At 47.8% G+C, this 27360-nt stretch overlaps 1 protein-coding gene across 1 annotated transcript in view; it reads left to right on the forward strand.

The window, feature by feature from the left end:
• ARHGAP33 (Rho GTPase activating protein 33) overlaps nucleotides 1-23497 on the forward strand; it is a 57654-nt gene extending 34157 nt beyond the window's left edge. The window contains exons 12-22 of the mRNA XM_072979449.2: nucleotides 1416-1518; nucleotides 2413-2557; nucleotides 6964-7046; nucleotides 7231-7338; nucleotides 7800-7945; nucleotides 12826-13015; nucleotides 14223-14368; nucleotides 17767-17841; nucleotides 18979-19539; nucleotides 20520-20878; nucleotides 22129-23497. Coding sequence (XP_072835550.2) covers nucleotides 1416-1518; nucleotides 2413-2557; nucleotides 6964-7046; nucleotides 7231-7338; nucleotides 7800-7945; nucleotides 12826-13015; nucleotides 14223-14368; nucleotides 17767-17841; nucleotides 18979-19539; nucleotides 20520-20878; nucleotides 22129-23268 — 3056 coding nt within the window. The 3' untranslated portion in view covers nucleotides 23269-23497. The remainder of the gene's footprint in view (nucleotides 1-1415; nucleotides 1519-2412; nucleotides 2558-6963; nucleotides 7047-7230; nucleotides 7339-7799; nucleotides 7946-12825; nucleotides 13016-14222; nucleotides 14369-17766; nucleotides 17842-18978; nucleotides 19540-20519; nucleotides 20879-22128) is intronic.
• Nucleotides 23498-27360: the final 3863 nt, after the last annotated feature.

Consider the following 27360-nt stretch of genomic DNA (forward strand, 5'->3'; position numbering starts at 1 on the left):
TGTACAATGCTACAAGCCTCCATCCATAGTTCTTCAGGCACTCTGTCCACCTAATCTAGTTCCTGGACATCTATAAGGTGGCTTAATTTTATTTTAGCAGCAGCCCAATCAGCTGGACATTAAAGAGAAAAGGGGAGCTCTGACATGTTGCTTTTTGGGTCAACACCTTCCACAGTGCTCTAGTCATTCTGGACATGCTAGCTGGAGGACTTCTGTGAACTCTAGTATGTAAACATAACTTTTCCAGATTTGAGGGCTAATGGACTGAAGAAGACAACAAAGAGCATTTTGGAGGAAGTGTGTTTCTAATGGGAGACTCGGTTGGTTTAATGGTGCATAGAACTTTGTACCTTCAGCTGAATCCATACACAATTTCCTGACATTTACCACTCTTTCCGCTGCAGGATTACACAGAAATATAGAACAGGGTGGTCATTGTATTAGCAGGTTGAACAAGCACGTAGTAAGCATAATCTACAGTCTATCTTTAGTTGACACCCCAGACACAGAGTGCTCACAAAGAGCAAAATAAAACTCTCAAAAGGATTTTGAAGGCTCATGGGGCTATTAGGTAAATCCGGCTATATTTCCAAGCCTTGAGAGAAAGCAGCTGTGGCATATCTCAGTCCCTCCGGAGTTAAGAAGCAAAGGCTGTCATAAATCTCTATGCGGTCCCTTAATTCATTATTTTGTTTCTTTATTCAATATTTTATCATGAGCTTCCTTTATTTTTTGAAAAAGGAAGACTTGCCTCCAGATATTTTGGGTGTCCGGTGTAAATACTGTAATCTGAGTGATTGTACTGCTAAGCCTGTTCAAGCTTTAAGATCCTTAGAGGAGAAGGCCCTCGCTCTTGGTCTGGCCACCTGCACAAGTACATTTGGTGAGGACATGGGAGAGGGCCTTCTGTGTCACGGCTCCCAAATTATGGAAGTCTTTCCTTTCATGCAGGCCTCTCTGTGAGACTTTGTGCTGGTGTGGTGCTGCGGACCAGCATTTGATCTTTTGAAGAGGTTAAACACAATAAAGAAACTTTGAAAATGTTCATGTAATGGCACAGTAATCGTGCAGAGTACTGAATCTACCTTGTAGGCTTGTAAGGGCTATGGACATAATATATAGGGGCAGTTCTGTCAAAAAGTGGACTGAGGCAGTTGTCTCAGGAAGTAAATGCTGACAGACAAAAACAAAGTTTTGTTGCGGGGGGGAGGGAAGAATGAGAGCTTCATGTCCTATAATGTGTCACAATTCTCTTCCCCTGGCAAGCTAACCTTCTGCCTCCAGGTGTAGAAGAGAATGCTTTTCCTTGCTAGTCAGCTTTGCACATGGAATGAAAAGAAATGTCTTGGCTTAAGTAGCCAAAAGTTTTGGGATGACCCTGCTAATACATGTGAATGAGTATATTGTTTCTCCAGTTCCACAGGTACTGCGCACCTGTTCTGATTTCATCGAGAAGCACGGCATCGTAGACGGGATCTACCGTCTCTCTGGGGTCTCCTCAAACATCCAGCGATTGCGGTAAGGCCCAGCCGTGAGCCTGGGTTGCATGAGAGCTCCTTGAGTGGGACAAAGAGAGGAGAAAAGGAGCAGTTTCCCAATATCCAGACACAAGAATATTGTCAGTAAAGAAATAAAAATTCCTCGTTAAAACATGGGCAAGCTTTTATAGCCATTGCTGGATGGGAGATATTAATGGCTGCCTTTACAGTGGACTCTCTATTTATGGAATTAATCTGTATTGGAATGGTGGCTGCAAGTCAAAAAGTCTGTAGGTCGAATCTACATTGACCTACAATGCATTGAAAACCAATTAATCCCATAACCGGCGGTTTTTATTCTATTTTTGTTCCATTTTGGGGTTTTTCTGGTCTGTAAGTCGATTCTCCGGCTGCAAGTCGAATCTAAATTTTGCAGCCAGAGAAGTCTGTAACTCGAAAAGTCTGTAAGTCGAGCCGTCTGTAAGTCGAGGGTCCAGTGTAGTAGGCAGGGAAGGGCAGTCCAAAGAACTGTTCTGGATGGTGCTCCAGAGTGTGGTTCCAGTGATTCACTCACCTCACCTGGAACCAAAGGTGGCCAGTTTCCAGCTCAGATGGCTCTTGACTGTGTGCACCATTGTTTTAAAGCCCAGTCTCTGGTCTTAAAAGCAATAGAAGCTGCTTTTAACTGGTGAGAGCAATGGAGAGAAGTGAGGTACATTCAGGGAGGAGAATTCCATCCCGCCTCCCTCCCTCCTCCTTCTCTTATACACACTCCTCTTTTTGCTTCATATGTGAATTGGACAGAAAGGGGAGAGATTCCCCTGTCATGTCCAGTTTAGCCCTTCCAAGGCAAGGAAAAGGGTGCACACAGGTGTGGGTCTGTGCAATTTGTGGTCGCTTTGTGTAATTCTCTCCCTCAACCCTATCGTCACAGGCATGAGTTTGACAGCGAAAGGGTTCCGGAGCTCTCCAAAGACGTCTATTTACAAGACATCCACTCGGTCAGTTCTCTCTGCAAGCTCTACTTCCGCGAGTTGCCGAACCCACTGCTCACCTATCAGCTCTACAACAAGTTTGCTGTGAGTCTTGCAAAAGCTGGGGAAAGTTCTTCCTTTCTTCCTTATTTATTACATATTTATCCTCTAATGAGATAAAGGTGATACGGAACTCTCCTCCTCCCTGCTTCCTCCACACAACAGCCTGGGGGGGGGGAAACAGTCTTAAAATGACATTGAGTCTTCGTAGACCTCCCAGAAACGTTCCCGAATGATTGAGGGCTTGAACCTGGACCTCCTAGGTCACAGGACAAGAACTGCTGGATAGCTCAGCGGTGTAGTTCTCTAGCTGGGGAGCCGGTGGTTGGGATTTTGATTCCCCGCTGTGACAGAGGCTGATATTAATGATCCATAGGTTCCCTTCCAGCTCTGCAGGTCTAAGATGATGATGATGATCATGATGACACAATACATCTTCTTTTAAATGGTTCTTTCAACAAACATTTGCCCTTTCTGCACCCCTGTTGTTTGGCACACTTGTAGCTCTGCATTCTGCATCATTTTTGCCAGTCCAAGTGGAGCCGTCATTGTTTAGTTGTTCAGTCGTGTCCGACTCTTCGTGACCCCATGGACCAGAGCACGCCAGTCCCTCCTGTCTTCCACTGCTTCTCAGAGTTGGGTCAAATTCATGTTGGTTGCTTCGATGACACTGTCCAACCATCTTGTCCTCTGTCGTCCCCTTCTCCTCTTGCCTTCACACTTTCCTAACATCAGGGTCTTTTCCAATGATTCTTCTCTTCACATGAGATGGCCAAAGTGTTGGAGCCTCAGCTTCAGGATCTGTCCTTCCAGTGAGCACTCAGGGTTGATTTCCTTTAGAATTGATAGGTTTGTTCTTGCAATCCAGGGGACTCTCAAGAGCCTCCTCCAGCACCACAGTTCAAAGGCATCAATTCTTCGGTGGTCAGCTTTCTTTATGGTCCAGCCATACGTCACTACAGGAAAAACCATAGCTTTGACTATGTGGACTTTTGTTGGCAAGGTGATGTCTCTGCTTTTTAAGATGCTGTCAAGGTTTGTCATCACTTTCCTCCCAAAAAGCAGGTGTCTTTTAATTTCAGGGCTGCTGCCTCCATCTGCAGTGATCATGGAGCCCAAGAAAGTAAAATCAGCAGCAATCAAAACAAGGAACTCTCCCTGGAGTGTGTTGCTTCTCAGTGCCCATCATCCAGAGCTTGGAAGCAATCCTTTGGGCGACAGCTCCCAAAATCTCTCACCCGATATGAGCTTCAGGGAGTAAGTGCAGAAAAAGTAACTTCCCAAGTTTTGCATATCCTTGCCAGATTTGTCACTTCTCGTATTTCTTCATGCTCCCTGTGACTCATATCTGCAACTTGCGTATGCTCAAACTGTTAAGGGAGAGTTGGCGCAGGATGTGCACCCACCAGCTGCCTCTCTACACCGGGGGGCTTTCCCTGGTGAAACAATGGAAGTAGGAATTGCAGAGCAAAACAGAGTGAGGAGGAGGAACAGCAGAGTGCAATTAGATTGTCCGCCAACGTTGTCGCCCACGCGATAATACATACTGCACTTCTTCCTACTCCCTCCCTGTTCTTTTGTATGACTGTTCTTTGTGCTGTGCTATTTTAGGCTTAGTTAACTCCAGTTCTGTTGAATTTTTTTCACCATCCCATCCCATCTCCTTTCTTTTACATTGGCTTTGATTAGCACTGTGGTCTTTCAAGATCAACATCCCGGCATGCCTAACACTGCAAAAGATGTGAATCAGAGATGTCGCTTCATCATGTCAGGCCATGAAGTACAGAACTGCAGTGAATGAAGTGGGCTGTTGGCCCCCTTGGGGAAATTTGTTGATTTTGTATCTCCCAACCTCTGGCTCCATAGCCAGATACCTAAAGCACTGAGCTGTATCCAGACAGCTCTTCCCAGTGTTTAGCTTTCATTAAAGCAATGGAACACCCTATGGCACTAACTGTGAAGCATGCATGGATGAATGCTCTTCTTATGGGCTACATGATAAAAGATAAAAGAGAAGACTCCCTGGAAAAGACCTTAATGTTAGGAAAGTGTGAAGGCAAGGGGAGAAGGGGACGACAGAGAATGAGATGGTTGGACAGTGTCACCGAAGCAACCAACATGAATCTGACCCAACTCCGGGAGACAGTGGAAGATAGGAGGGCCTGGCGTGCTCTGGTCCATGGGGTCACAAAGAGTCGGACACGACTAAACGAACAAAATGATAAAAGATATGAATTTCCCTCTGCACTGGGGCCCACTTTGTCTTATGGAATAACAGCTACCACTGGCTTGGGAGCATGGCCATAGAATGATGGGAGCCCGGGAGCCCTTCTGATGGTCTCACTTTTCTCTTGCACTTACTCATTGGCCATTGTGACCCCCCGTCCCATGGCACTGTGGATGCTCTTTGCAGCCATTTATCTCCACTCTACTTCGCTCCAGTCTCCTTTTGCCTCTTAAAAAAGAGGGGATTCTTTCTTTCATAATAAGGGATGGCTCTTGGCTCAGGCATGTTGCCCAGGCAGGAAGCAGGGAGTGAAGATGAGTTGAAGAAAGGTCTTGTCATTGCTTCAGGTGAACTTTGTCGCTTCCCAATGTGTCAGCCGTCCATTGGCTTGGTATAAAGCTGGAAGAAGGCGGAATGGATTAATGGCTTCCTGTCTTTGCTGTGCTCTTGAATTCCCACACCACTGTTTCCTTTCTACTATTTGGATGAGATTCACATCACTTTCTTCCCTTCTGTAGCAGTATGTTTTCCTTTTAGATAGTTTGCCCAGTTGTTTTAAGAGCAGCAAAATTCTCCAGGGCACTTTTAATTTATTTACTTACAAAAAATTTTAGCCGCACCGTTACCAATGGTCTCTGAGCGGCGTACAACAATAGTAGAATTTTAAAAACATTAAAACCATTAAATATAGGCAATATTATAATAATGCCCTATATTAAAAACAGTCATTAAAACATTAATATTAATAAATCCTGCCGCTCATACAGCCAGCTAAAGGATACTATTTAAGTAAAATACTGGCTAAACAGAAAGGTCTTTTGGTTGTTCTGGGTTTTTCGGGCTCTTTGGCTGTGTTCTGAAGGTTGTTTCGCCAGTCTCTGTGGCCGGCATCTTCAGAGGACAGCAACCTGAAGACAGCAACCAGAGGAACCTGTCCTCTGAAGATGCCGGCCACAGAGACTGGCGAAACAACCTTCAGAACACAGCCAAAGAGCCCGAAAAACCCAGAACAGCCATTAGATCCCGGCCGTGAAAGCCTTCGTGAATACAGTATATAGAAAGGTCTTTGCCTGGCGCCGAAAACCCAAAAGTGTTGGAGCCAGGCGGATCTCTAAAGGCAGGGCATTCCAAAGTTGGGGGGCAACAGCCGAGAAGGCCCTATTTTGACATGCTATCCCTCTCACCTCTTTCTGGGATGGCACCTTCAGAAGGGCCTCCTGGCCTGATCTTAGAGGACAGGCAGGCTCATATGGAAGAAGGTGGTCCTTTAGGTAACCAGGTCCTAAGCTGTTTAGGGCTTTATATGTCAAAGTAAGCACTTTGAATTTGGCCCAAGCAGCAACCGGCAGCCAGTGTAAATTTTTCAGAACTGGTGTGATATGAGTCCGCGCGGCTGCAACATTTACCAGTTGCAGTTGCCGGACCATCTTCAAAGGCTGCCCCACTTATAGCACATTACAGTAGTCCAGTCTTGTTGTTACCAGTGCATGTGTGACTGGTAGTTTTTTTGGGGGGGGCTGTATCTGCTCACAATTTGAGTTCAGTCTCAACAAATTCAGGTAGCCGACTCAAGGTTGGCTCAGCCTTCCAGGGTTGGTAAATTGAGTACCTATCTTGTGGGGTGGCGGCGGCAATATGTACCCTGCATAATTAAATTGTAAACCACCCTGAGAGAGTTTTAAAGGCAATGGGGTAGTATGTAAGCCGCACCCTTTGCTTTGCTTTAAGTCACACCTAGAGTAGACCTAATGAATCGGGGAAGATTTGGTGAGTCATCTCCTCTGTAAGTTCCATTGATTCAATGGGCGTACTCTGATTCATTGGGTTGAATCCAGAATTACTTCTATTTGGAGCAGACCCACAAAAATCTACGGACATGAGTTAGTCTTGCTGCTAATAATATCCCTTGTGATCTGGTCCACGACAAGAGATAGAACAGGCAACTGGTTAACTAGTGGCAGTTTGCTTCTGCAGGATACACCATTGGACTTCCACTGATGAAACTAACCAGCCGGATTATGGCTGTTATTATAATAATGGCATTACTGTTTCATTGTACACTATGCTGAAATGTGAGAGGGAATAAGGGTGCTATAAGAATTCATTGAAATGTACATTGTAGGTGGGCATGATAAATTCAGTACCACTGCCTTGCTTCATCTGAGCCCTGATTGTCATGTCGACGCTGCTTTGCCTCCATTGTTTTCTCTTCCCATCTCTGCAGGAAGCTGTATCCGTTTCCGGGAATGAGGAACGCTTGGTGAGGGTCCACGATGTCATCCAGCAACTGCCTCCCCCACATTATAGGTACGCGTTGCCTAAAGAGCAGAGGATATTGAGAGAGCTCTCCAAAATGAGCAGGGTGGGTAGACAGAGGAGTCTTTGGAAGAGAGAGGGAACTGGGATGTAAGGGGAGCTGCTTGGGACTCAGGGAGGGGAAGCCATAGATTCCGATTCTTCAGCTGTAGCAGCTTCTGCTCTATCCCAACAGGACTCTGGAATTCCTCCTGCGGCACCTGGCACGCATGGCTATGCACAGCCAAAACACCAGCATGCATATCCGCAACTTAGCCATCGTTTGGGCACCCAACCTGCTGCGGTGAGACGGCCAGAGCTATGGCCCTGCCTCGGCACTTTCCCATCTGCCTTCCTTGTACTGCCCGGATCCTCTCCCCTCTGCCTCCTATGCTCTTTGCCTGCGTTGCTCTTGTAATCTTCTCTGTGTTCCTTTGTGAGCTTCCCCTTTGCTCTCACAAGTCCCTGCCCGCAATTTTCCGGGGCGCAAAACTCATCCTTTCCTGCACTGACACCTGGGAATAAAGCAGCCACAGCTCTTGAGCATAACTTGACCCCTCTGTTCCGTTCCCATAATTCTTCGGTGTTCTGACCCAGCCCATGAGGGGAAAGCTGTCATGGGGATCTGTTCCCTATGCAGCCATGTTGTCTTGGCCCTGTACCGTGCCCTCTCTAGGCTGTAGTCCTGTGGCTATGGCATGCTTGTTCCCGCCTCAGGCTTTTCTTTTGCCTCATATCTCCCCCCCCCTCCATTTTGTATGGTAGGTCAGTGGCTCTGGAATCGGTTGCCCAGTGTGGAGCTGATGCATTTCAGGAGGTCAGGGTTCAGTCGCTCGTGGTCGAATTCCTTCTCAACAATGTTCAGATTCTCTTCAGTGACACGTTCACCTCGGTTGGCAAGGATGGTGCAGGTATACCTCGCCCACACTACTGTTTTTGTGAAGTTGCTGAGAAAGAAACTGTTCCAAATTGTCAGAGGTTCCTCCTTAGAGGTGCTGCATCTCCCCGAATTTGTGCAGGAAACTATAACCATGCCAATTGCGTATGTTTCGTAGCATTAAAAAGTTGACTTTGTTTCCTCCAACCCAGCCTCAGGCAAAGAGCCATCACCAGCCTTCCCCCTCCCCTGGCTTGGCAAAGAAGCTGCATTTAGACTTTCAGACAGAGCTTGGAGAGTTTATCCTTGTTGGACTGCAGCTGCCAGAATTTGCAGCTTGTGGGGACAATGGAAGTATTAGCTTGGGGATTCTGGAATTTGTAGTCCAAAAAAATAAATAAATTTTCCAAGCTTTTGAGCTCATTTCCTGTACAGTTGAAATTGCATGAATCGGGGAGAGCAATTTCTATTCCATCTATTTCATTGCATTCTTGTCACTGCAGCCCAGAGGCTTCTGCATGCTGGAGTAATGCTGGGCCTTCTACAGTAGGGCGCCTTATTTTTTGCATATGTTGACTCCCTGCAAGATGTTGTACCTTAATTTTATGTCGTTCTAAACTGTGCCAGAAGCCTAAAGGGGGAGAGCTGGCTCCTGCTACATTCCTTCAGCTACCAGCACTTGGAGGTCTGGAGAGGAGGTCATTGATCACCGGAAGAGAGAGAGAGAGTGTGTGTGTGTGTATGTAGAGCTCTTTTTTAAACTCCATTATCGTGTGTTTGTGTGTGTGTGTTTCTTTTCTACACTCCATTATCCAGTATCTCCCAGCAGTAGGACAACCACCCACATAGGCTGGGAGATTCTGGATTCTGTAGTTCTGTAAACTATCATCTCCAAGCTCTGTTGACAGACACAGGGAAGAGGGCATGGGGCTTTCCCTGTTTCCCCCCCTGTGATGGTTATAAGGTCATATTTGTGCAGAGGCAGGGTTGAATATCTGTGCAGGGCTAGAGACCCACGTCAGCCCTTGGGAAAGGCACCAGGAAGGCAAAGGGGTAGGCGCGCTGGGAAAGGAATCGGGCCCCGTCCTCCAATCACGTGGCTGACCCAGGACGTCTTGTGGTTCATGGTGAAGTGGCAAAAGATGCCCCAACGCATGGGTCAAAAAAGCATCGCGCCAGAAACTATGTTGGCCCCTGAGACAGAAAATCCTATACGCATCTCTCCCTATCTTATTCTTATTCAATAAACATCTAATTGCTGCCCTTTCATAGAAATCATAGAATCATAGAATAGTTGAAGTTGGAAGGGGCCTACAAGGCCATCAGGTCCTACCCTCTGCTGGATACAAGGAGACAAATCAGAGCATATCTGCTAGGTGGTTCATGACATTCAAAAGCTGCCTGAAATGGGCGCTTTATATTATATTATATTATATTATATTATATTATATTATATTATATTATATTATATTATATTATATTATATTATGTTATGTTATGTTATGTTATGTTATGTTATGTTATGTTATGTTATGTTACGTTATTTGCTGCCTTTCTCCCTGTAAGGGGTCCAGGGTAGCTCACAATGAATTAAAACCATAGTTAAAACCACAATATGATATAGTATTAAAAACCAGTTTAACAAATAATGATAGTAAAACTACCACTACATTTAAATACAACTGAAAACATACCCTGTCCATTCAGAGTAGTCCGCATCCCATAATGGCCCCTGCTCGTTTGAGTCAACTGAAAGCTTGCCTAAAAAAGGAAAATCCTTGCCTGTTAATGGAAAGGCAAGAGAGAGGAAGCCAACATGGCTCATGAGGGCAGTGTATTCCACAGCCTGGTGTAATGCAGAGCCATTGAACATGCTCAATCTTGTGCCCTTGCCAAAGGTAGTTCTATGATCATCACTGAGAGAAGAACCTTTCCAGAAGATGAGCCTCGTGGCGCAGTGGTTAAAATGCTGTACTGCAGCTAAAACTGTGCTCATGACCTGGGGTTCAAATCCCAGGTAGCCGGCTCAAGGTTGACTCAGCCTTCCATCCTTCCGAGGTCGGTAAAATGAGTACCCAGCTTGCTGGGGGGGGGCAATGTGTAGCCTGTATAATTAAAAATTGTAAACCGCCCGGAGAGTGCTTGTAGCGCTATGGGGCGGTATATAAGTCCAATAAATAAATAAAATAAGAAGAGGGAGGCTTATATGGAATAGTGCAATCCTTCAGATAGTCTGGACCCAAGCTGCACAGGGGTTGGGTGAGGGTAAAGCTGGTCTTATCTGTTAAGCATGCCATATATACATTAATCGTGCCCTGTGTAGAGATGTCTAGTGGAAGGAATAACAATTCTGATTCCATGATTAAAAAAGAAAGGTAGAGAAAGTAAGCAGGAAAGAACAGGTATGGATTACCAAGGAGATGTTCTGAAAAGTGCTGGAAAAGCATTTGATTCACATTACGGGATGTTATAGATAGTTCCTGGATAACGTGACAGAGGTTGATGAAAACGTTTCATTACCAGTACAACATTCTGGGGGGGGGGGAATCATTTCCTCAACATTGCAAAAATCCAGGTTCTGAATATTCAGAGGTGCATTAAAAAAAAAGCCTAAGGGTGCAGAACAGGACATTGATTCCAGGGCTAGTGAAAGAGGCAGGCGTTTCAGGATGTCCAGAAAAACTCCCATGTTCCCCAGGCTTGCTATAGCAACAGAAATCCACTCCCCTGTTCAATTTATCACAGAGGTCAGAGGTCTAAAGGATCGTTTTAGGAGTTCTGAAAAATATTTATTTGTATTCTTTGCAAAACTGAGAGGGAAGACCAACCAGTTTTACTGCTGCATTTGTAATTGTTGACCTGGAGGTCACACACATACCCCCTCATTGCTTGTGGAAGCCTCTGGGCAGAAAGGCAGGCTATAAAATTTTAAACAGGCAAACAAATATTTAACAAGGCACCCAAGACATTTTTTTGCCTACAGCGTGTGTTTGCTTTTACATTTGTGTGAGAGGGATGCATACCTGTCAGTAAGCGGAAACTGGATGCACCTTCTCAGCCCCCTCCCCCCCACTCTGGTCCTCTCCTGGCAATTTGGGCGAGCTGTTCTTTTAAAGCAGCAGGTGCACTTTGCTTTTTACTATGGATGGGTAAAATGTGACCTGCGGGCCATGTGAGACCCCTGACAATACTCATCATCGTCATCATTATCTTAGAACTGCAGAACTAAAAGGGTCCCTAGGGGTCACTGAGTCCAGGCACTGTCAGGGAGGCATAGTGAGGAATCAAACTCTGAACCTCTGGCTCTGCAGCCAGCTGTCTCACAGAGCTGCCCATCGCCCTCAACATTTTTCTACTTTTAAGAGGCTCAGCATGACCTTTAGGGGCATGGGAGAAGGGGGGGAGCAATTTTGACACTCCTTAGGTTGGACCTGACCCATCTAAAGAAGGAGGCGAATTATTTTTTCAAAACCAGATGTCACTTCTGTTTCCTTTCAGTCTTGAAAAAGTTTCCCTGAGTTTAAAACAAGTACAGGGGCCAGAGAATGTGCTCCAACTCTTCCCCATAGTCCCTGCAGTATATAAGAAGCCTTTTTTTCAGTTTCAAAAACACCTGATGATGCCAGTGGACCCAGCTCCACCCCCTTGAGATTTCCAGGGGGCATGTGAATTTCTGAGACCTGAAGTTGCCTATCCTGTTTAAATATGTATGCTTTACTTTTTTTTTAAAAAAAATTAAGTTATCAAATATTTTAAAACCAGTTGCTACCATGTTCTTGTGGGGCAGAGGAGAGAGATACTGCTGGACAGCTCAGTGGCTTAGGTCTCTGGCTGCAGAGACAGCAGTTGGGAATTCAGTTTCTCACTGTGCCTCTTTGACATGGACTGCACTTGATGATCTATAGGATCCCTTCTAGCTCTACAATTCTAAGATGATATGTTATTTACATCATGGAATCAAGCTAGCCGACTCTCTTCCCAGTGAGCTTTCCCCCCCAGTTTTAAGTGAATCATGCTGCAGGCCTGCAGAATCTCCCCTAACTTCAAGAGGTCAACCCAAGAAGGAAAAAAATATAAAAACCATTTTTACCAAACACAATGATGGCATTTTTCAGACATCTCTGCTGTTCTAAAAATCTTCAAACCAAAGTCTTCCGGCCTAATTTCATGGGGGGGGGGGAAATATGAAGTGTCATCTATGGGTGGGGGGTTTCCCCTTCTTTGCCTTTGGACTGTAGCGCTATTGCTTGTACTGTCTGTACAGCAGGATGTGGTGTCCATGAGACACCGCAGGCCTCTTTGGATGTTTGCCTGAACATGTCCAGGCTCAAAGTAGGCATAGAGGTATACACACTGGCTCCACTGCTGTATGCCTGAGTCTGCCTGCTTCCTCAGTGTTTAAATTTGTCATGCTAAGCAGTCTGAAGCAGTTCTGCTCACATTATTTTAAATGTAAAATAAATGATCTGTGTGGTGAGGGATCCTGAGACTCAAGATCTTGAGTTCTGCAGCGTGTGCTCCTTGCATTTGAGTACATGTGCATAAAGTGACCTGGTTCCCTTCTATGAATGGTACCAAGACAGAAGGGGCAGACAGATATGGAACTGTAAGGGCACTGTCCTTCTACATGTAGCCGTTGCACTTTCAGGCAAATACTTCAGCAAGGCTGTAGGCCAGATGTTTCCATACTTGGGACCACAGATGTTGCTAGACCTGAACATCTATAATCCTCTACTACCATGTCCAGTGGTCAAGGAGTTTGGGAGCTATAGTCCAACAACATCTGGGGACCCAACTAAGCATTGTACAGTGTGTGCTTCTGAGACTGGACAATCATGGGCATGCCTGCCTGTTCTGGCATGTGGGTTTGAGGCAGCCAGTGTCAGCATGCTCATAATCTGTCTCTTCCCACAGGGCGCTGCTTCCTTCCCCGACCCAAATCCCAGCTGGTCAGCTGCCCATCTACTCGGTTGTTGTCCCTGGAAGAAGCACAGGCTCGTACTCAAGCCCTGTGCAAGATCAGCAGGTCAGAGTCCAAGCAGGAATCCGTCAATCCGCAGGGACAAGGAAAATTCTCTGCCGTATTAGGTTCACCAGACACCAGGTAATGGGGCCTCCATGTACAGAGGCAGTGCGCCTCTTATTCCAAGTGACAATGTAATGAATTGACTTTGATGCTCTGCTTGTAAGCTTCCAGTGGCATCTGGACAACCCCTGAAAACAGGACGAGGGATTAAATTGGTCCTTTGTTTGACCCTGAATGTCTGTGTGGTGGTAAATTTTGAAGTACAGGCTCATTATAGCAGTCTGTTTTGCACATCCAAAAGAAAAGTTTTTTTAAAAAAAACCTAAATCCAGGTGTCTGCATTGTTCTATGTCAACAAATCTAGCCACTTCCGTATTCACCATCAGTAGGTCTTTTGTAAAGCCAGTTTTAAAATTTTTAATTTTGTTTAATTTATGTACCTCTGATCTAGCCAGCGGCCGCTCGGGGTGGTTTACAACACAGCATAAGACAACAACAACATCACTACAAATACAAAAATAAATTCAGCATAATGAAACGTATTAAAATGGCACAAAGATTTAAACATTTACACCTTTAAGCATTTAAAGTCGTGGCGTGATCATCTTGCTGGTTGGTAATTTCATCGGGATTCCATTGGCAGAATGGAATAAAATGCCTGTCTTCACAAAGTTACCAGCGAGGAGGCCTGGTGGATATCCAGGGGTAGTTGGTTCCAGAGTTGGGGTGCAACTGCTGAGAAGGCCCATTTCCTTGTTTTCTCCCTCTTGGACTCCCTTTGGGGTCAGCACCCTCAGACATCCAGCCTGGGGCGAACAAATAGGGTAGGCAGTTCTCGCTGGAAGAAAGCATTCTGCCAGATACGCACCTCTGTCGCTGCAGGACATGAACTCAAAGCATAAGAAAATGCTTTACACATTACAGGAGGGACAGATCATAGGAATGCATTGTTCCTGGCAAAATCCATCCCAGCCCCCGATAACTGACAAGAGCAATGCAGCTAACCTCAGAGAATGCAGAGATGACTAAGGGTCATGGCAGATGATGTCTTCGTCCCTGCCAATCGAAAAGCGCCAGTGCTTTGACTCTTTGAGTCCTGCTTCCACTACCACACCAGCTGTATCGTTGTTCTGTGCAGTGATCTTATGGCAACTGATGTGCCACTGGGAGTATGTTCAGTCTGTTTTAGCTAAGAGGCAGCCGGGCAAGCTTTCTGCCATCTGGCATGGGGCTGGGCTGCGTAGGTCCCGGTGGCTGGGTGCTGATCTTTTTCTTCTTTCTGTAGGCAAAAGGCAGAAAGTAATGGGAGGTTGCGGAAAACATCAGGGCCTGGATGGAAAGCCTTCTTTGCTCTTGGCAAAGCACCGGTCACATTCCGTAAGAAGTCGCATCGCCTTGGAGAGCTTTTTGGACTTGGAGAATCCCTGCCAGGTGAGAGATGCAACCATCAGCTGGACGTGGCACCTGCTGCTGCTTCAGGTGGCCTTGTGTCTCTTCTCCTCTGACCTGTTTACTTCTTCTAATAAGACAAGGAGACAGGTGTATAGTCTTCCCATGCACACACAAATCCCACAACAAGGTCATGAACGGATCTTCTGCACAAGCACAAGCCAAAGAATTCTTGAGGATTCTTTGCTCGTGCAGCACAACAGGTCGAAAGAGGCGAGACAATCATCATTCACAAAAGCCCTCCACACGAACTTGATTTCCTTGTGTTCTGTCTCATGTGGACAACAGTTACTGATTGAGGAGTCTCTCCTCTTCAGTCCTTGAGAAAGAAGAGGCAGGTTTTGTTTACTCTCCCTCCCTGTACGTTTAGTGCTCTTCAGTGACTGAATAGGGCGAGGCGCAGAGAAGGTGTCAGGGCAAGAAAGCGAAAGGGAAAGAAGGCAGCATTTAGGAGAAAGAGAGAGACACCATCTGGAATCATGAACATGGTTGCAGGGAAGAGCCAAACCTGCTCTCGTGATCCCCTGGAAGAGGTGAAGGTGGCTTTGAATAGGCCCTACACAGGAATAAGAACCCAGATTTTTAAAATCTCGTGCCGGAACCTATATGCCAGTGAGAGTATCTCCTCTTTATTGGCATCACTGCTCACATCACTGAAGTCATGAGGAGTTGGTGGGTGAGGACTAGGTTCTTCCCCGAAACCACTTTAATGGTTTCAGATTTCAGAAGGACTGTTTAGTGCTGCAGGATATGAAGAGATTTTTGCACCCACTTTTGATTTTGGCTCTACCTACCACAAGTATCTAACTCCTCACAGATTATCTCAAAGGGAATGTGGTCCTTAAAAAAAAGGGCTGATAGCCACTCCTAGTTCAGACTGGGTGGCCAGAATTCAGCTCTTTTTCCTGGCCATGAAGACAGACTTAGTATATTTCTGTCAGTACTGTTTAACATATCCTACCCCTTAAGACGTGGTGGCGCTGCGGGCTAAACCGCAAAAGCCTGTGCTGCGGGGTCAGAAGACCAAGCAGTCGTAAGATCGAATCCACGCGACGGAGTGAGCGCCCGTCGCTTGTCCCAGCTCCCGCCAACCTAGCGGTTCGAAAGCGTGCAAATGCAAGTAGATCAGTAGGGACCACCTCGGTGGGAAGGTAACGGTGTTCCGTGTCTAAGTCGCACTGGCCATGTGACCACGGAAGATTGTCTTCGGACAAAACGCTGGCTCTATGGCTTGGAAGTGGGGATGAGCACCGCCCCCTAGAATCGAACACAACTGGACAACAGTTGTCAAGGGGAACCTTTACCTTTACCTTACCCCTTAAGACAGTGGTGGGCACCTTTCTATAGGGGGGCACACGAAAAATCTGAACTGTCTTCGGGGGCAGGGGGGGAGAAAAAACCCCCGACACTGAGCGAACTCACCTGTCCTCCGTTCCCCTGTGGCCTTCCTCTCCAACTGTCTTCTATCCCGTGCAGGCAACGTGATGACGCATCACGTCGCCTGCGCAAGGATCGCTTCCGGCCTCTTGAGCCACAGGCTGTGGAGCCTGTGGCTCCAGAGTAACAGTCAAAACTTGCGAGATCCCAGCATTGGATCTCATGAGTTTTGCTTACTGCCGTGCTGGATGGCTGGAGCTGTGGCTCATTCAGTGGCGACGGTGATGGGCGGGCTGGACAGGAGCAGCTTGTGGGCCGTATGCGGCCCACAGGCCAGACTTTGCCCAGGTCTGCCTTAAGATCGTTGTGCAGATCAGACTGAAAGAAGAGCACTAAGTCTACAAACAATGAGCTTTTTGGGAAGAAAGACACCGTTTTTGTAAAATGTTAAGATGTAATAATATGCTTGAATTTCTGCTGATCCATTGAAGAAATTCCAAAATCCACAACTTACCTTTAGTCTTCTTTTGGATGAATCACTTACAAAAGTAATGATCTTGCACACTTCCAACACATTTTCTGTTGTATTTAATTTGCAAATTCTGGATTTTATCAGTAATTTTCTATCCACCTACTGACGTTCTTGCTGTTTAGTACCACTGGAGGGTTGCTTTACTCTTTGTTGAAACCCCTAAATCTGTACTGAGAAAATCCAGGATTTGTCTCTAACAGATTGTGAAAACAAATCAAATTTACATTGTTATCAGCATGTTTTGCATAATTTGTCCTGTTTCTGACAGCTGTGGGGAGAGTAAGTAATAGGCCTGCGCCTCTGGTTTCTGAGATTTTATCAAACACTCCCATGCAATTTCAGGCTTATCTCAGCACCCTTGAGGGCTAGACTTCTTTTAAAAAGGAAGCTGAGACATACTGATGTTCAGTTCTATACTAGACACCAAATTGCATGTGTGCTGAGGAGAGGGAGAGATTTTACAAATAGGCTGAAGACAACCTTCTGTGCCTTTATGTTTATCCCAATGGTAAGTGGATAAAATCTCAGCAGAGGATTGGAGGTGGGATTTTGAGCTTGGCTATGGCCCTTTTCAAAGGGATAATAATAATGAGCCATTATTATGGTGTGATGGCTAGAACGTTGGATTGAGATTTTGGATATGTCCTCATTGCAGTTCTCTCTAAGGCATGACAATCGCTTGGCTGAACTTCGGCTGGTCACTCCCTCTCTCTTTCTCCCTATCCTGCATCACAGATGTGCTGTGAGGATAAAGGAGGAGGAGGAGGACAGCCATTTCTGACAACTGAAGAACTCATTAGAACAGTGATTCCCAGCTTTGAGTCCTCAGATGTTCTTGGACTGAAACTCCCAGAAACCTTTACGGCTAGCTGTGCTGGCCAGGATTTCTGGAAGTTGCGGTTCAAGAATATCTGGGGACCCAAGGCTGGGAACCACTGCATTAGAGGAGAGTCTAGACAGAAATGTTAGTACGTACACTTCTCCCTTGAATTGCACGGACCTAAGAAGCTTGGTTTTGGTTATACACTTTTAAAAAATGAATGAATAAATGAATGAATGAATAAATAAATATTCAATAAATACCGTGCTGCTTTTTGTCCCCAGGAAGTGGCTTGAGAAAGGTGAGTCTCGGGTTTACCTACGGCGCTGCTGTTGGCAGTGCAGTAGCCCCTGGTCTTACGGGGGCGGCCTGGCTGGGCCCCCTCTCCTGTCATGGCAGCTCCATGTGGCACCTGGGAAGGGTACTGGGGTATCCTGGGAGGGTTGGGGGAAAAGTGTGTGTGTGTGTGTGTAAGAGAGAGAGAGAGAGAGAGAGAGAATCAACTGTTTATGCTTTGTTGTTACGTATGACAGAGCATAAGAGTTATACATAGTTTTTGAAATACATAGGGGTCAGGTGCCCCTAACCCCAGTGTTGTCGAAGGGAGAAGTGTCATACCTAAACCTGTTCTTTTGTTCTTTCTGTCTCTAGGGGGGCAGGTGGAGTCAGTCACCCTCCGATCGGCCAAGAGTGAGGAATCCCTGACATCACAGGCCAGCATGGCAGGTAATAAACTGGGCTGGCTGCAGACATTTTGCTGTGTGAGGGGAAGAAAATGGCACCCGGCCCGAAAAGCTAGCTCGATCGGCGGTTTAATTTTACCTCACTGTGGACATCAGATCGGTCTCCTCCATGGGATGTAAAGACCACCTTAAGGGGTACAGAGCAGAATCTGTGGCACCAGGTTGTCCCTGGCAGCAGCATGCCGCCTGAGGCGCAGGACCTATAGTGGCAGCTCCACCCCGTGCTGGGCCACGTAAATAGGAGGGTTTTGGCAGCCACGTGGACTGTCACCATCAGTGCTGGCTTTTCCCTTTCAAAAGGGATTGCATGAACAGCAGGCTTTCTGCGTTTGTTTGTTTATTTATTTAAAAATATATTTACCCCACCTTTCTCCTAAAAAAGGACTCAAGGCAGCTTACATTGCCAAAAACACAATATTAAAAGCTAACAATGGTAAATGAATCAAATATTTTAAAAGAATTAAATAAACAGTATATTAAAAAGGTTTGGTAAACACATTACTAAAACAGATTTAAAAGCAACAAAAATACAAACCATTCTGTTTTAAAGCCGGTCCCCGAGGGAAAGCCTGCCTGCAGAGAAAGGTCTTTGCCTGCTCGCCGAAGGACAGCAAAGGGCTTTATGGGTTAAAACCAGCATTTTGAATTGTGTTCAGAAATGGATCGGCAGTCAGTGGCGCTACTGCAGCAAAGGGGCTGTTTGATCCCTGTGAGCAGTCCCAGTTAGCACTCTGCCTGCAGCGTTTTGGACCTCCAGGACTTTCTGAACCCTTTCTGAAGGCAGCCCCTCATAGAGCACCTGACTGTAATCCAGCTGGGATGGAACTAAGGCATGTATCACCATGAATGGATCAGACCTCTCCAGGAACAGATGCAGCTGGCACACTAGTTTTGACTGCAGTGCTGCCCCATACCCTCTTCCCCCCCATAAAAAAACCCCAAAGTCAAAATTAAAACTGGGTGTGGACATCTACTAACTTCTTGTTTTGATTCCCCCCCCCCATTTTTGGGCCTATTTGCTATCTCTAGGGGTGAAAATATGGCCCACTGAAGTTGCTTGTGCCTGTTACATATCTTTAATTTTTGTGATTCCTCCCCCCTTCTGGGTCTCCTTGCCTAGGTTTGCCCAAGCTGCCCTGCCTACGACGCCCCCACTCCAGCAGCGATGCCTTCCCCACCCTCAAGCCGTGCCGCTCCTGTTCTTCCCTGGCGTCCTCCGTGTCCGGCCGCGGCGAGAGCTTGGCCGTCGGGACGGTCGACATGGTTGCCCGGCGCCGCTCCTCCTGGCTGGAGGGGGACTCGGAGCTCGACTCCGAACTGGAACTGAGCCCGCCGGGTCTCCGCGGCTTGGACTTTGACCCACTGACCTTCCAGTGCAGCCCTCCCGCCCGGCGGTCCTCGCTGTCGGACGACTCCAGCTCGCCAAGCCCAGCGGGGGCCCTCTCGCCTTGCTCAGCCCCAACGATCAGCAAGGACACGCCAGAGCCACTGCCCGTCTCCCTGCCAGACAAGGTGCTGGAAATGTTCACCATTGGTGAGGAGCGGGGACTGAATGTGTGCGGCTCCCCTCCGCACATGATCTCCATGCTGCTGTGCGCTGCAGGTGGGCAACTCAGCGACAGCTGTGAACGCGAAGTCCGCTGCAAGATCACGCAAGCCAAAGGCTCCACATCTCCGCACAGTAAATACCATCTTATTTTCTTCTGGGGTGGGTGTGGCGGTCTGCCAAGCAAAGACGCTTGTGACGTGTTAGGGACTGTGAAGCTTGGTTTGGCGTACGTTTCCATAGACACCGGCCCACTTTATCTGCGGCATGACATCAGTACAGTCTCCCTACAGTTTATTACAAATCATCCTTGTTAGTCCTTAATTCTTGAATTCAGCACCGGTTAGGCCTCCTCTCCTGTCGTATGTCCAGTTCTGGACATTGCGCTTTAAAAAAGATGGCGATAAAATGGAACAGGTTAGAGGAGGGCAACAAGGATGATTGGAGGGCTGGAAACCAGACTGAAAGAACTGGGCATGTTTAGCCTTGAGAAAAGAAGACTGAGGAGAGATATGATCGCACTTTTCAAATACTACTTGAAAGGCGGTCATACAGAAGAGGGGCAGTATCTGTTCTCAATCGTCCCAGAGCAGAGGACGTGCAACAATCAGTTCAAATTACAAGAAGCCAGATTTCGGCTGAATATCAAGAAAAACTTCCTAACTATTAAGGCTGTTTCCGATGTTTGGTACCCCATGGTCGAGGTTCTGAGGATGGGAAGGGGAGACAGTGGGAGGTAGAAACAAGGCCTCATTCCAGGGTCAAAAATACAGTGATACCTAATGTGTTTCACAAAGTAGAAGTATCCTTTTCTCACCGTGTGGAGATAGAAGAGCCTCTCTAGCGACTTCTCAGGGGTCCAACTCAGAATCAGAGACGGGAACCATTTTTGAACTACAGTTCCCAGCATCCCTCATTGACCATGGCTGTTACCCACTTAGGCGCTGGGATTTGGGGAGTTGCAATTCCATCCCCAAAAAGGAATATTTCCTACATTGTGTTGGAAATAAGCCCTAGTACACTTCTTCCTAGGAAGGCTGCTCCATCTTCCCTAGCGGTAGGGCCGGCTCTGATAGTTCTGTCTCTCTCCTTTCTCTTTTCCCCCTCATAATTAGGTCCAAAGTCTGAGGTAGATCCCGCATCCCCTGGCACGCTGTCCGTGCTGCGACATATTCCTCCTCCTCCTCCTCCGAAGAACCCTGCTCGGTTGATGGCCCTGGCCTTGGCAGAAAGCGCTCACCAGGTGGCCCTGCAGCAGAAGCGACAGGCCGCCCTCCGACAACGGGAACCTCGGACGCACTTCCGACGCTCCCTGTCTCTAGAGTGCAAGGCGGGAGAGCTGACGAGCGAGGCCCGGGCGCTCTACTCCATGGTGCGGCCCAACCCCAAGCCCCTCAGTCCTTCCACCCTGCAGGGGCAGGCCAGGGGCCGGACTGTGGGCAGCCAGGGCCACGACCACCCAGGAGCAAGCCAGGTGAGGGATGGGCGTGGAAGGTGCCGGGGTAGGGCTGAGCTGACCATCCCAGGGGGTGGGAGGGCAGATTTTGGTATCCCCCCCACCCCCCGTGATTTTGCTATTGTATTTTTATTGGCGCATCATGAGGGAAGGAGATTACACAGAGCTTAGGAATGTTGTGTTCTGGTTCTCCAGCTATTTGGGGGGGGGGGTTTCAATGGCCATACGGTGGTGCCTCGACTTATGAGTGTCCAGACATATGACCACTTCGAGTTACGACCAGCTCTGGCCGCAAAATTTTGCTTCTACTTGCGACCGGAACTTCGAGTTACAACCAGAAAAAAGGCATGGGAAAAGGGCAGGGAATTCAAATTGCTAACTGTTTGTGGCGAAGAGGCTGTTTCTTTGTAGCTCTTTTGCCCCAACGGTTAGAGAGTGAGTGTGATCAGAGGAGGCTTTGGACTGGTAAGGTAAGGTGCTGCTTTCTACTATTTAAAAACTGTTCTGGGTGGGTTTTGCAGCCTGGTTTTGGGCTGGGTGGTGGGATCATGTTTCTATGCTGTGATGGGTCTTGCAGGGTTTGTTTGTTGTTTGGGTTTTCTCCCCCATTTCCGATGGGTCTTGCAGGGTTTGTTTGCTTTTTTGCTTTGCGCTTTTTTTTTTTTTGCATTTCCAAAGGGTCTTGCACTGTTTGTTTGCTTTCCTTTTCCCTCCCTCTGGCCAGAATGGATTAATCACTTTTCTGAAAGGTCTTGCACGGTTTGTTTGCTTTTCTTTTCTTTTCTTTCCCTTCAGCCGGAATGGATTAATCACGTTTCCTATAGGTCTTGCAGTGTTGTGGGGTTGGTGTTTTTTTTTGGTGATTTTTTTCTTTCGATTTACGACTGTAGTTCCGGAACCAATTAAGTTCCTAAGTCGAGGCACCACTGTACTGGTAAATTGCAATTGGGAGCTAGAGTCCAGAAATGTACATTTTCCAGTATGTGAGGGGAGTATGTTGCTGTTTTTTATTTTCTGATTTAAGCACAGAAATATCTTGGGGAAACTCTGGATCATTGTGGGAGAAGACCTAACTATCACTTTACTCTCTGACCTCAAACCTGCTGCAATGGCTGTTTCTTATGTTGCAGCAGAGGGAAGAATGGAATGTTTGTTTGAAAGCCACTGGGAATAAAGGTCATGTATAGGAAGGTCATATGATGCATGCCAATCTGTGGAAGGTGTTACTAGTCCTCACTGTTTATCTTCCTCTCCTTCTCTTGCCGCAGGTCTCAGTCAACCAGACATCCCCCTTGGGAAGCTCCGACTCCTTTTCTCCCTGCCGGAGGGTCCTTACTGACATAACACAGAGAGACTCAAAGCTGCATTCCTTCTCAGACTCCTACCATCCCTCCTCTCAGTCCCCTGCTTCGCGGGCTGCCTACACTTTTCACCGCCAGCCGCCTTCTGCGTCTGCCCCCTATCCTGCCACTCGCCAGCCCCACGACTCCTACCTGTTGCCCAGCCAGTCCCCTGCCCCACCCAAGCCCCCACCGCCTCTGCACTTCCCACTTGCCCCTGGCCACTGGTCCCTCAAAAGCCGGCCTCCCCCTTTCCAGGCGTATGTCCCGGACCATCTCCGACACCGTGGGCGCTTCCCGGTTTCCTCTCAGGCGGGAATCAATGGGACACCCCCTCCCCAGATGGAGCATGAGAATCTCTACTATGAGATTGTGGGGGAGCCTCCGGCTTACCCCGGCTTGGTGCGGCCCTGGCCGTCCTGCCCACCCCCTGAATACTTAGCCACCTTCAACGCCTCCTATGGTGTGTTTGAGAGGCCGTGGCGCCAGCCCTACCCGCCTCCTGCCCCTTCTTCCCTCCAGCCCATCTTAAAGAATGCCCGGATGCCTCCTCAGCCCACTCCTCCTGCAGTGACCCGGCAGGAGCCCATTTACGTTAACATCCCCTTCCCCGAGCCTCCCTCCGTCACCCCCACTCCCTCCCCTCCCCCCGAAAGCGCTCACCCCCGCAGCCATTCTGACCCAGGGGCTCCCCAGACCCTCTCCCACCACAGCAGACCCCCGTTGCCTCAGAAGCAGAGGCTTGGCTGGGGCTGTCCTCCCCCTGGACAGTACCACCCGCTCATGGATGTTTTGCCGTGCAGCCGCACGGTCTTGCAGTTCTACCGCCCGCCCTCAGCCTGTTGGGGCCGTGCCCCCTACGGCCCAGAGCCGATCATCACCTACGACGGACCCCCTGCCCGCCCGGGGAGCCAGGCGTCTGCACCCCCAGCCTCTCTGCGGAAGCTGGACGAGTCTCCCCCGCAGTACGGCAATGTGGAAAGGAGGGAAGGCTCTCCCTCCTCCGGGTGCTACCTGGGCCCGAGTTGGACCGTGTACACAGAGGGGCAGACGCACAGCTACTGTTGAGGGACAGCTGCCCTGCGGGCATGCGGCTTCAGTGCCCGGGGCTGGGCTCCGGGTTTCTGCCCTCTTCTCATTCCCTCCAGTGTGGATGGAATTTATATTGTGGTCCTGTTTGCGGTGGAAGACGTGGCCGGCGTTGGAGGGAAGGCGGTGTCGCCACAGGTTGCCGTGACGTCACGCTCAGGCCCCTCATTGGCTGCTGTGCCTGCCTGTTTTGAGGATTGAACTCTATGGTTATTTCAAGAGCACACAAACCCTGGCACTTGCGTGATGCCCCACACCAGGAGACCGGCGTGGCATCAAGCGGAGCCGTGGGATTGCATCATGTCAGCCTCCTTGATGGCTGGAATGGCTCTCCCAGTTGTATCTCCCACCTGCCTAACCCTGTTTATGTTTATGCTCTGTGTTGTCTCCTTCTTTCCGTCCCCATTGAGTCCTAATGTGCTCAGCACAGAGCTTTGGTTCTCCTCGGTGAGGAGGGCGCAAAGACCTGCCGAATCCACCACCACCACCCATTTCATCCACCTGGTCGGCTTTGCCCACATCGTGCCTGCCATGGCCTGCATACGAGGTCCTCTGTGGAAGCAGGAGGCCGTGCTCGTGGAGGTGCAGTGTGCCAGATGGACACTGTGGGGCGCTGCTGGCCTTGTGTTACGGTCATATATCACTCCATTGTGTGCGATGGAATGCATTTCAGTAGAGGGTGGGTATCAAGTGTGTGTGTGTGTGTGTGTGTGTTGGGGAGGGCAGGCAGTGATCACTCCCTTTATAAAATGTTTCTTTCAAGTATGTGCAGTTCTAACTTTTTAACCACAACTTTAACCCAATTAAACCATTAACATTTCGCTCTGTCGCCTTCTCCTGCTTTCTCAGAGATTAAGCTAATTATTCCAGGGAGAGAGCAGCACGGAAAGACCCCAGTTTTTACCTATGTGCCGGGGAGGGGGGGAATAAGGGATGCTTACAATGAGAGCCGTGCGCCTAGACATGCGCACACAGAACCTCCTTTCTCACATCACAGGGCCACAGTGGCCAGAGGATTCAGTGGGGTGGGATGGGGTAGTGGGGTTGATAATGCATTTGTGTGTTTCTTTAGAATTGGAGGGGTCTTTGTATTCCTGTGCGGGCGTGGGGGAGTACTAAGGGTGGGGGGCAAGATGCATGTGTGCCTGGCATGGGATGCTTACTTACATGCGTGTGTCTGGGAACCGGCTTTGTGTGGACTTGGGAGGACTAAGAGCTGGGTATCCTTGTCTCTTTGGTATGTGTGTGTTCGTGTCTGGAATTGGTGTGTGTGTGTGTGTGTGCATATGTGTGTATGTGGAGATGTCTGTATATATTTCACAGACAGTATTTTAGGTATGTGGGGTTGGGGGAAGGAGGGAGGGGATTCAATGCCTTATTCCCCTTGAGCAGCCTGTCCCTGCTCAGTTGCCACCACTGGACTCTAGAGCAGTGGTTCTCCATCTTGGCTCCTGAGATGTTCTCAGACTACAACTCCCAGAAATCCTGGCCCTTACATCTCATGGTGAAGGCTTCTGGGAGTTTTAATCCAAGAACATCTGGGGACCCAAGGTTGGGAGCCACTGCCTAGAGGAAGGGTAAGCAAGAAGTGAGTCCCTTGTGACACCCCACCCAAAGCACTTTTTAAGAGCCTCAGGCTTATGTCCAATCTCCTTTTTAAAGAAATAAAAACAAGCATCAACAATGCTGATAAATGCCTGTCTAACATCACCGGGGGAAAAACATACAAATATGAGCACTTGAAGTTGATCTCATCTGAGAGAGAGGGAGACTCTGGTCTTCCTCTGCTGCAAGCAGTAGCTCCTCACCAGTTCTTGGATCATGCCCGTTTTTAACAGCCCAATCATTTGCACCCGTCTTTGGAAGTCAGTCCCAGTTAGGTGTACATAGGACTGCAGCCTTAATCTCATTTATTTGAAGACCTCCACATAATTTTGATGGGGCTGAATCCCTCATGAATTTGGGATTAGCCATACTCGGATCTTGGCCACCCCAGCTGGCTGGCATTCTCCAGTGGTAAGATCCAAATCATCCTTCTGCCTTTGCCAGGCATTGTCCATTGTACCGAGGATCATAAGTCAGGCCACATATTCGTGTATGTGCAAAAATTATGGAAGTGGCACAGAGAAATCCAACTTCAATAGCGCTGTTTCCTGGATCAGGTGTGTCCGGTGTTCAGAAATTCCAGCCGAGGACTGACTCCCTGGATTTGTTCAACTTTTTGTTTTAACCGTAGAAATTGCACTAATTTGCCACAGATTGTTGAGGTTTGTTTGGGTATCACTGCTGTGAGAATATCCTCCAAGATATTCCAAGGTACTCTTAAATGTCTTAGTTTTCTGGAAGATTCCTTGGCTTCCTGGAGAAGTAAAACATGGGAGACTGATTCGCATGTTACTTTGCAACATGTAGAGGTATGCTCAGAAAACCTGTGCCTAACAATCATTACAGAACATCATGTTGGGTTTGAGTTCTTGGCTCTCGTCTCTGTCGGGTCAAGGTCTATTGGCTGCATTGAGGTGGAAATGCAGGGGGAGTTTTGCTATACAGGTGATGCAGTGCCACATAGCACTAGCTTGCTATAGTGCACAGGCTTTTTGTGGTGCAACTGAGGTCTGGCCTACCTAAAGGGGGTAAACTGGGCGTCTAGGAAACCTAGTATTTGGTCTACTCACTCCACACTGCTGTGTGCTGGAGTTAGATTGGGCCTCTGAGAGTCCTGAGCTTTGATCTACCCGTTCCATACTGAAGGTAGACCAAGTCTCCAGAATTCCTGATATAAATCAGGAATTTTACATGAGTCCTGCAAATTTTATACATCTAAACGAGTGCCCGATAAATATGTCTTTCACAGGAGACCAAGATGTGCAATTCTGACATTATGTGCAGTCAGATTTTAGTTCAGGCATGGTTTCAGAGCAAAACGTGTCTTTCAAATACAATGCATTGTGGAGCACAGAAGATAATTTCAGCTTGGTAGACTGACTGGAACCAGTTCATGCTATTCTCTTGAACGTTGGGAGAAGAACATTGGATGAGTCTTCCTGTGACACTCTAGTCAAGGAAAAAGAGGTGATGGAGTTTTCAGGTGTCAGAAAAAACTAGACATTTTTGAATGCACCTTTCCATTGAAAAGGTCTTTATGTAGCACAATGGGGGGAGTTGTGAAGGAAACTTTTTTGCACCGTTGTGTGAGTTTTTTTTCTTGCACCTTGCAAAGAAGCGCTAATCTATCATTTGTGGTCGAAATGTTGGAGCCACCTCCTTACCCCACTATCCTTTCTACTATAGCTGTGGGCAACTTGATCCCATCTAAATGGGGCTCGATGCCTCAGCCCTAGCCAAGGCAATCAGTCAGGAAGGAAGAATTGCTGCCCTACAAGATCGGGAGGCCCACGCCTGTTCTTCTTCTCCTCCTCCTGCAGTTCTATCACCTCATTCTGCTGCCAGTGTTAAGTCAGGCCATGTTCTTTTTTAATATTAGCTCTGTTATTCCAGTGCTTTTCCTTCTCTGTGACGTCTCCTGCATTCTGGCATCAAAGCCAGCCATTGAGGAATTGGGGGGGGGGGCCGCAATCCTACATTCTCTGGTGATGTGAAGCTGTCATTGCCACACGTAACTGTCTGTATGTGCCTGCGTTAAAAAGGGCCAACGTTTCCTCATTGTCCCTGATGTGCTGCATCCTTTTTTTGGATATGAATTGACCTCCGTTTCTTCCTGGACTCTTGTATTAAATGGCTTAAAAACAAACCAATTAACAAATAAAGGCAAACTGGCAACTTGGGTCTGCGGGTTTATTCATTGTAAGGGGGCAGAGGAGTGAAGAGGCCAGTGAACCGCTGGTGTCTCATTTAGCATTTACTGTCTGAGGCAGCAGGCCTCAAGCCTGCCTAGGAGTTGCATTGCTTGATCTGAACTCCTTTGAGTGCTTTATATAGCAACAAGAAATTGTCATCCCAGATGGTGGTGAGCAAGGCTCGGAGGTGGCTAGTTACAAATAATTGTTATGGGCCATCAAGTCACTTCCAGGCCCCCAGTAGGGTTTTCAAGAATGTGGTATGTTCAAGGGG

The sequence above is a fragment of the Pogona vitticeps genome, chromosome 9, assembly GCF_051106095.1.
Source record: "Pogona vitticeps strain Pit_001003342236 chromosome 9, PviZW2.1, whole genome shotgun sequence".
Lineage (NCBI taxonomy): Eukaryota > Metazoa > Chordata > Lepidosauria > Squamata > Agamidae > Pogona > Pogona vitticeps.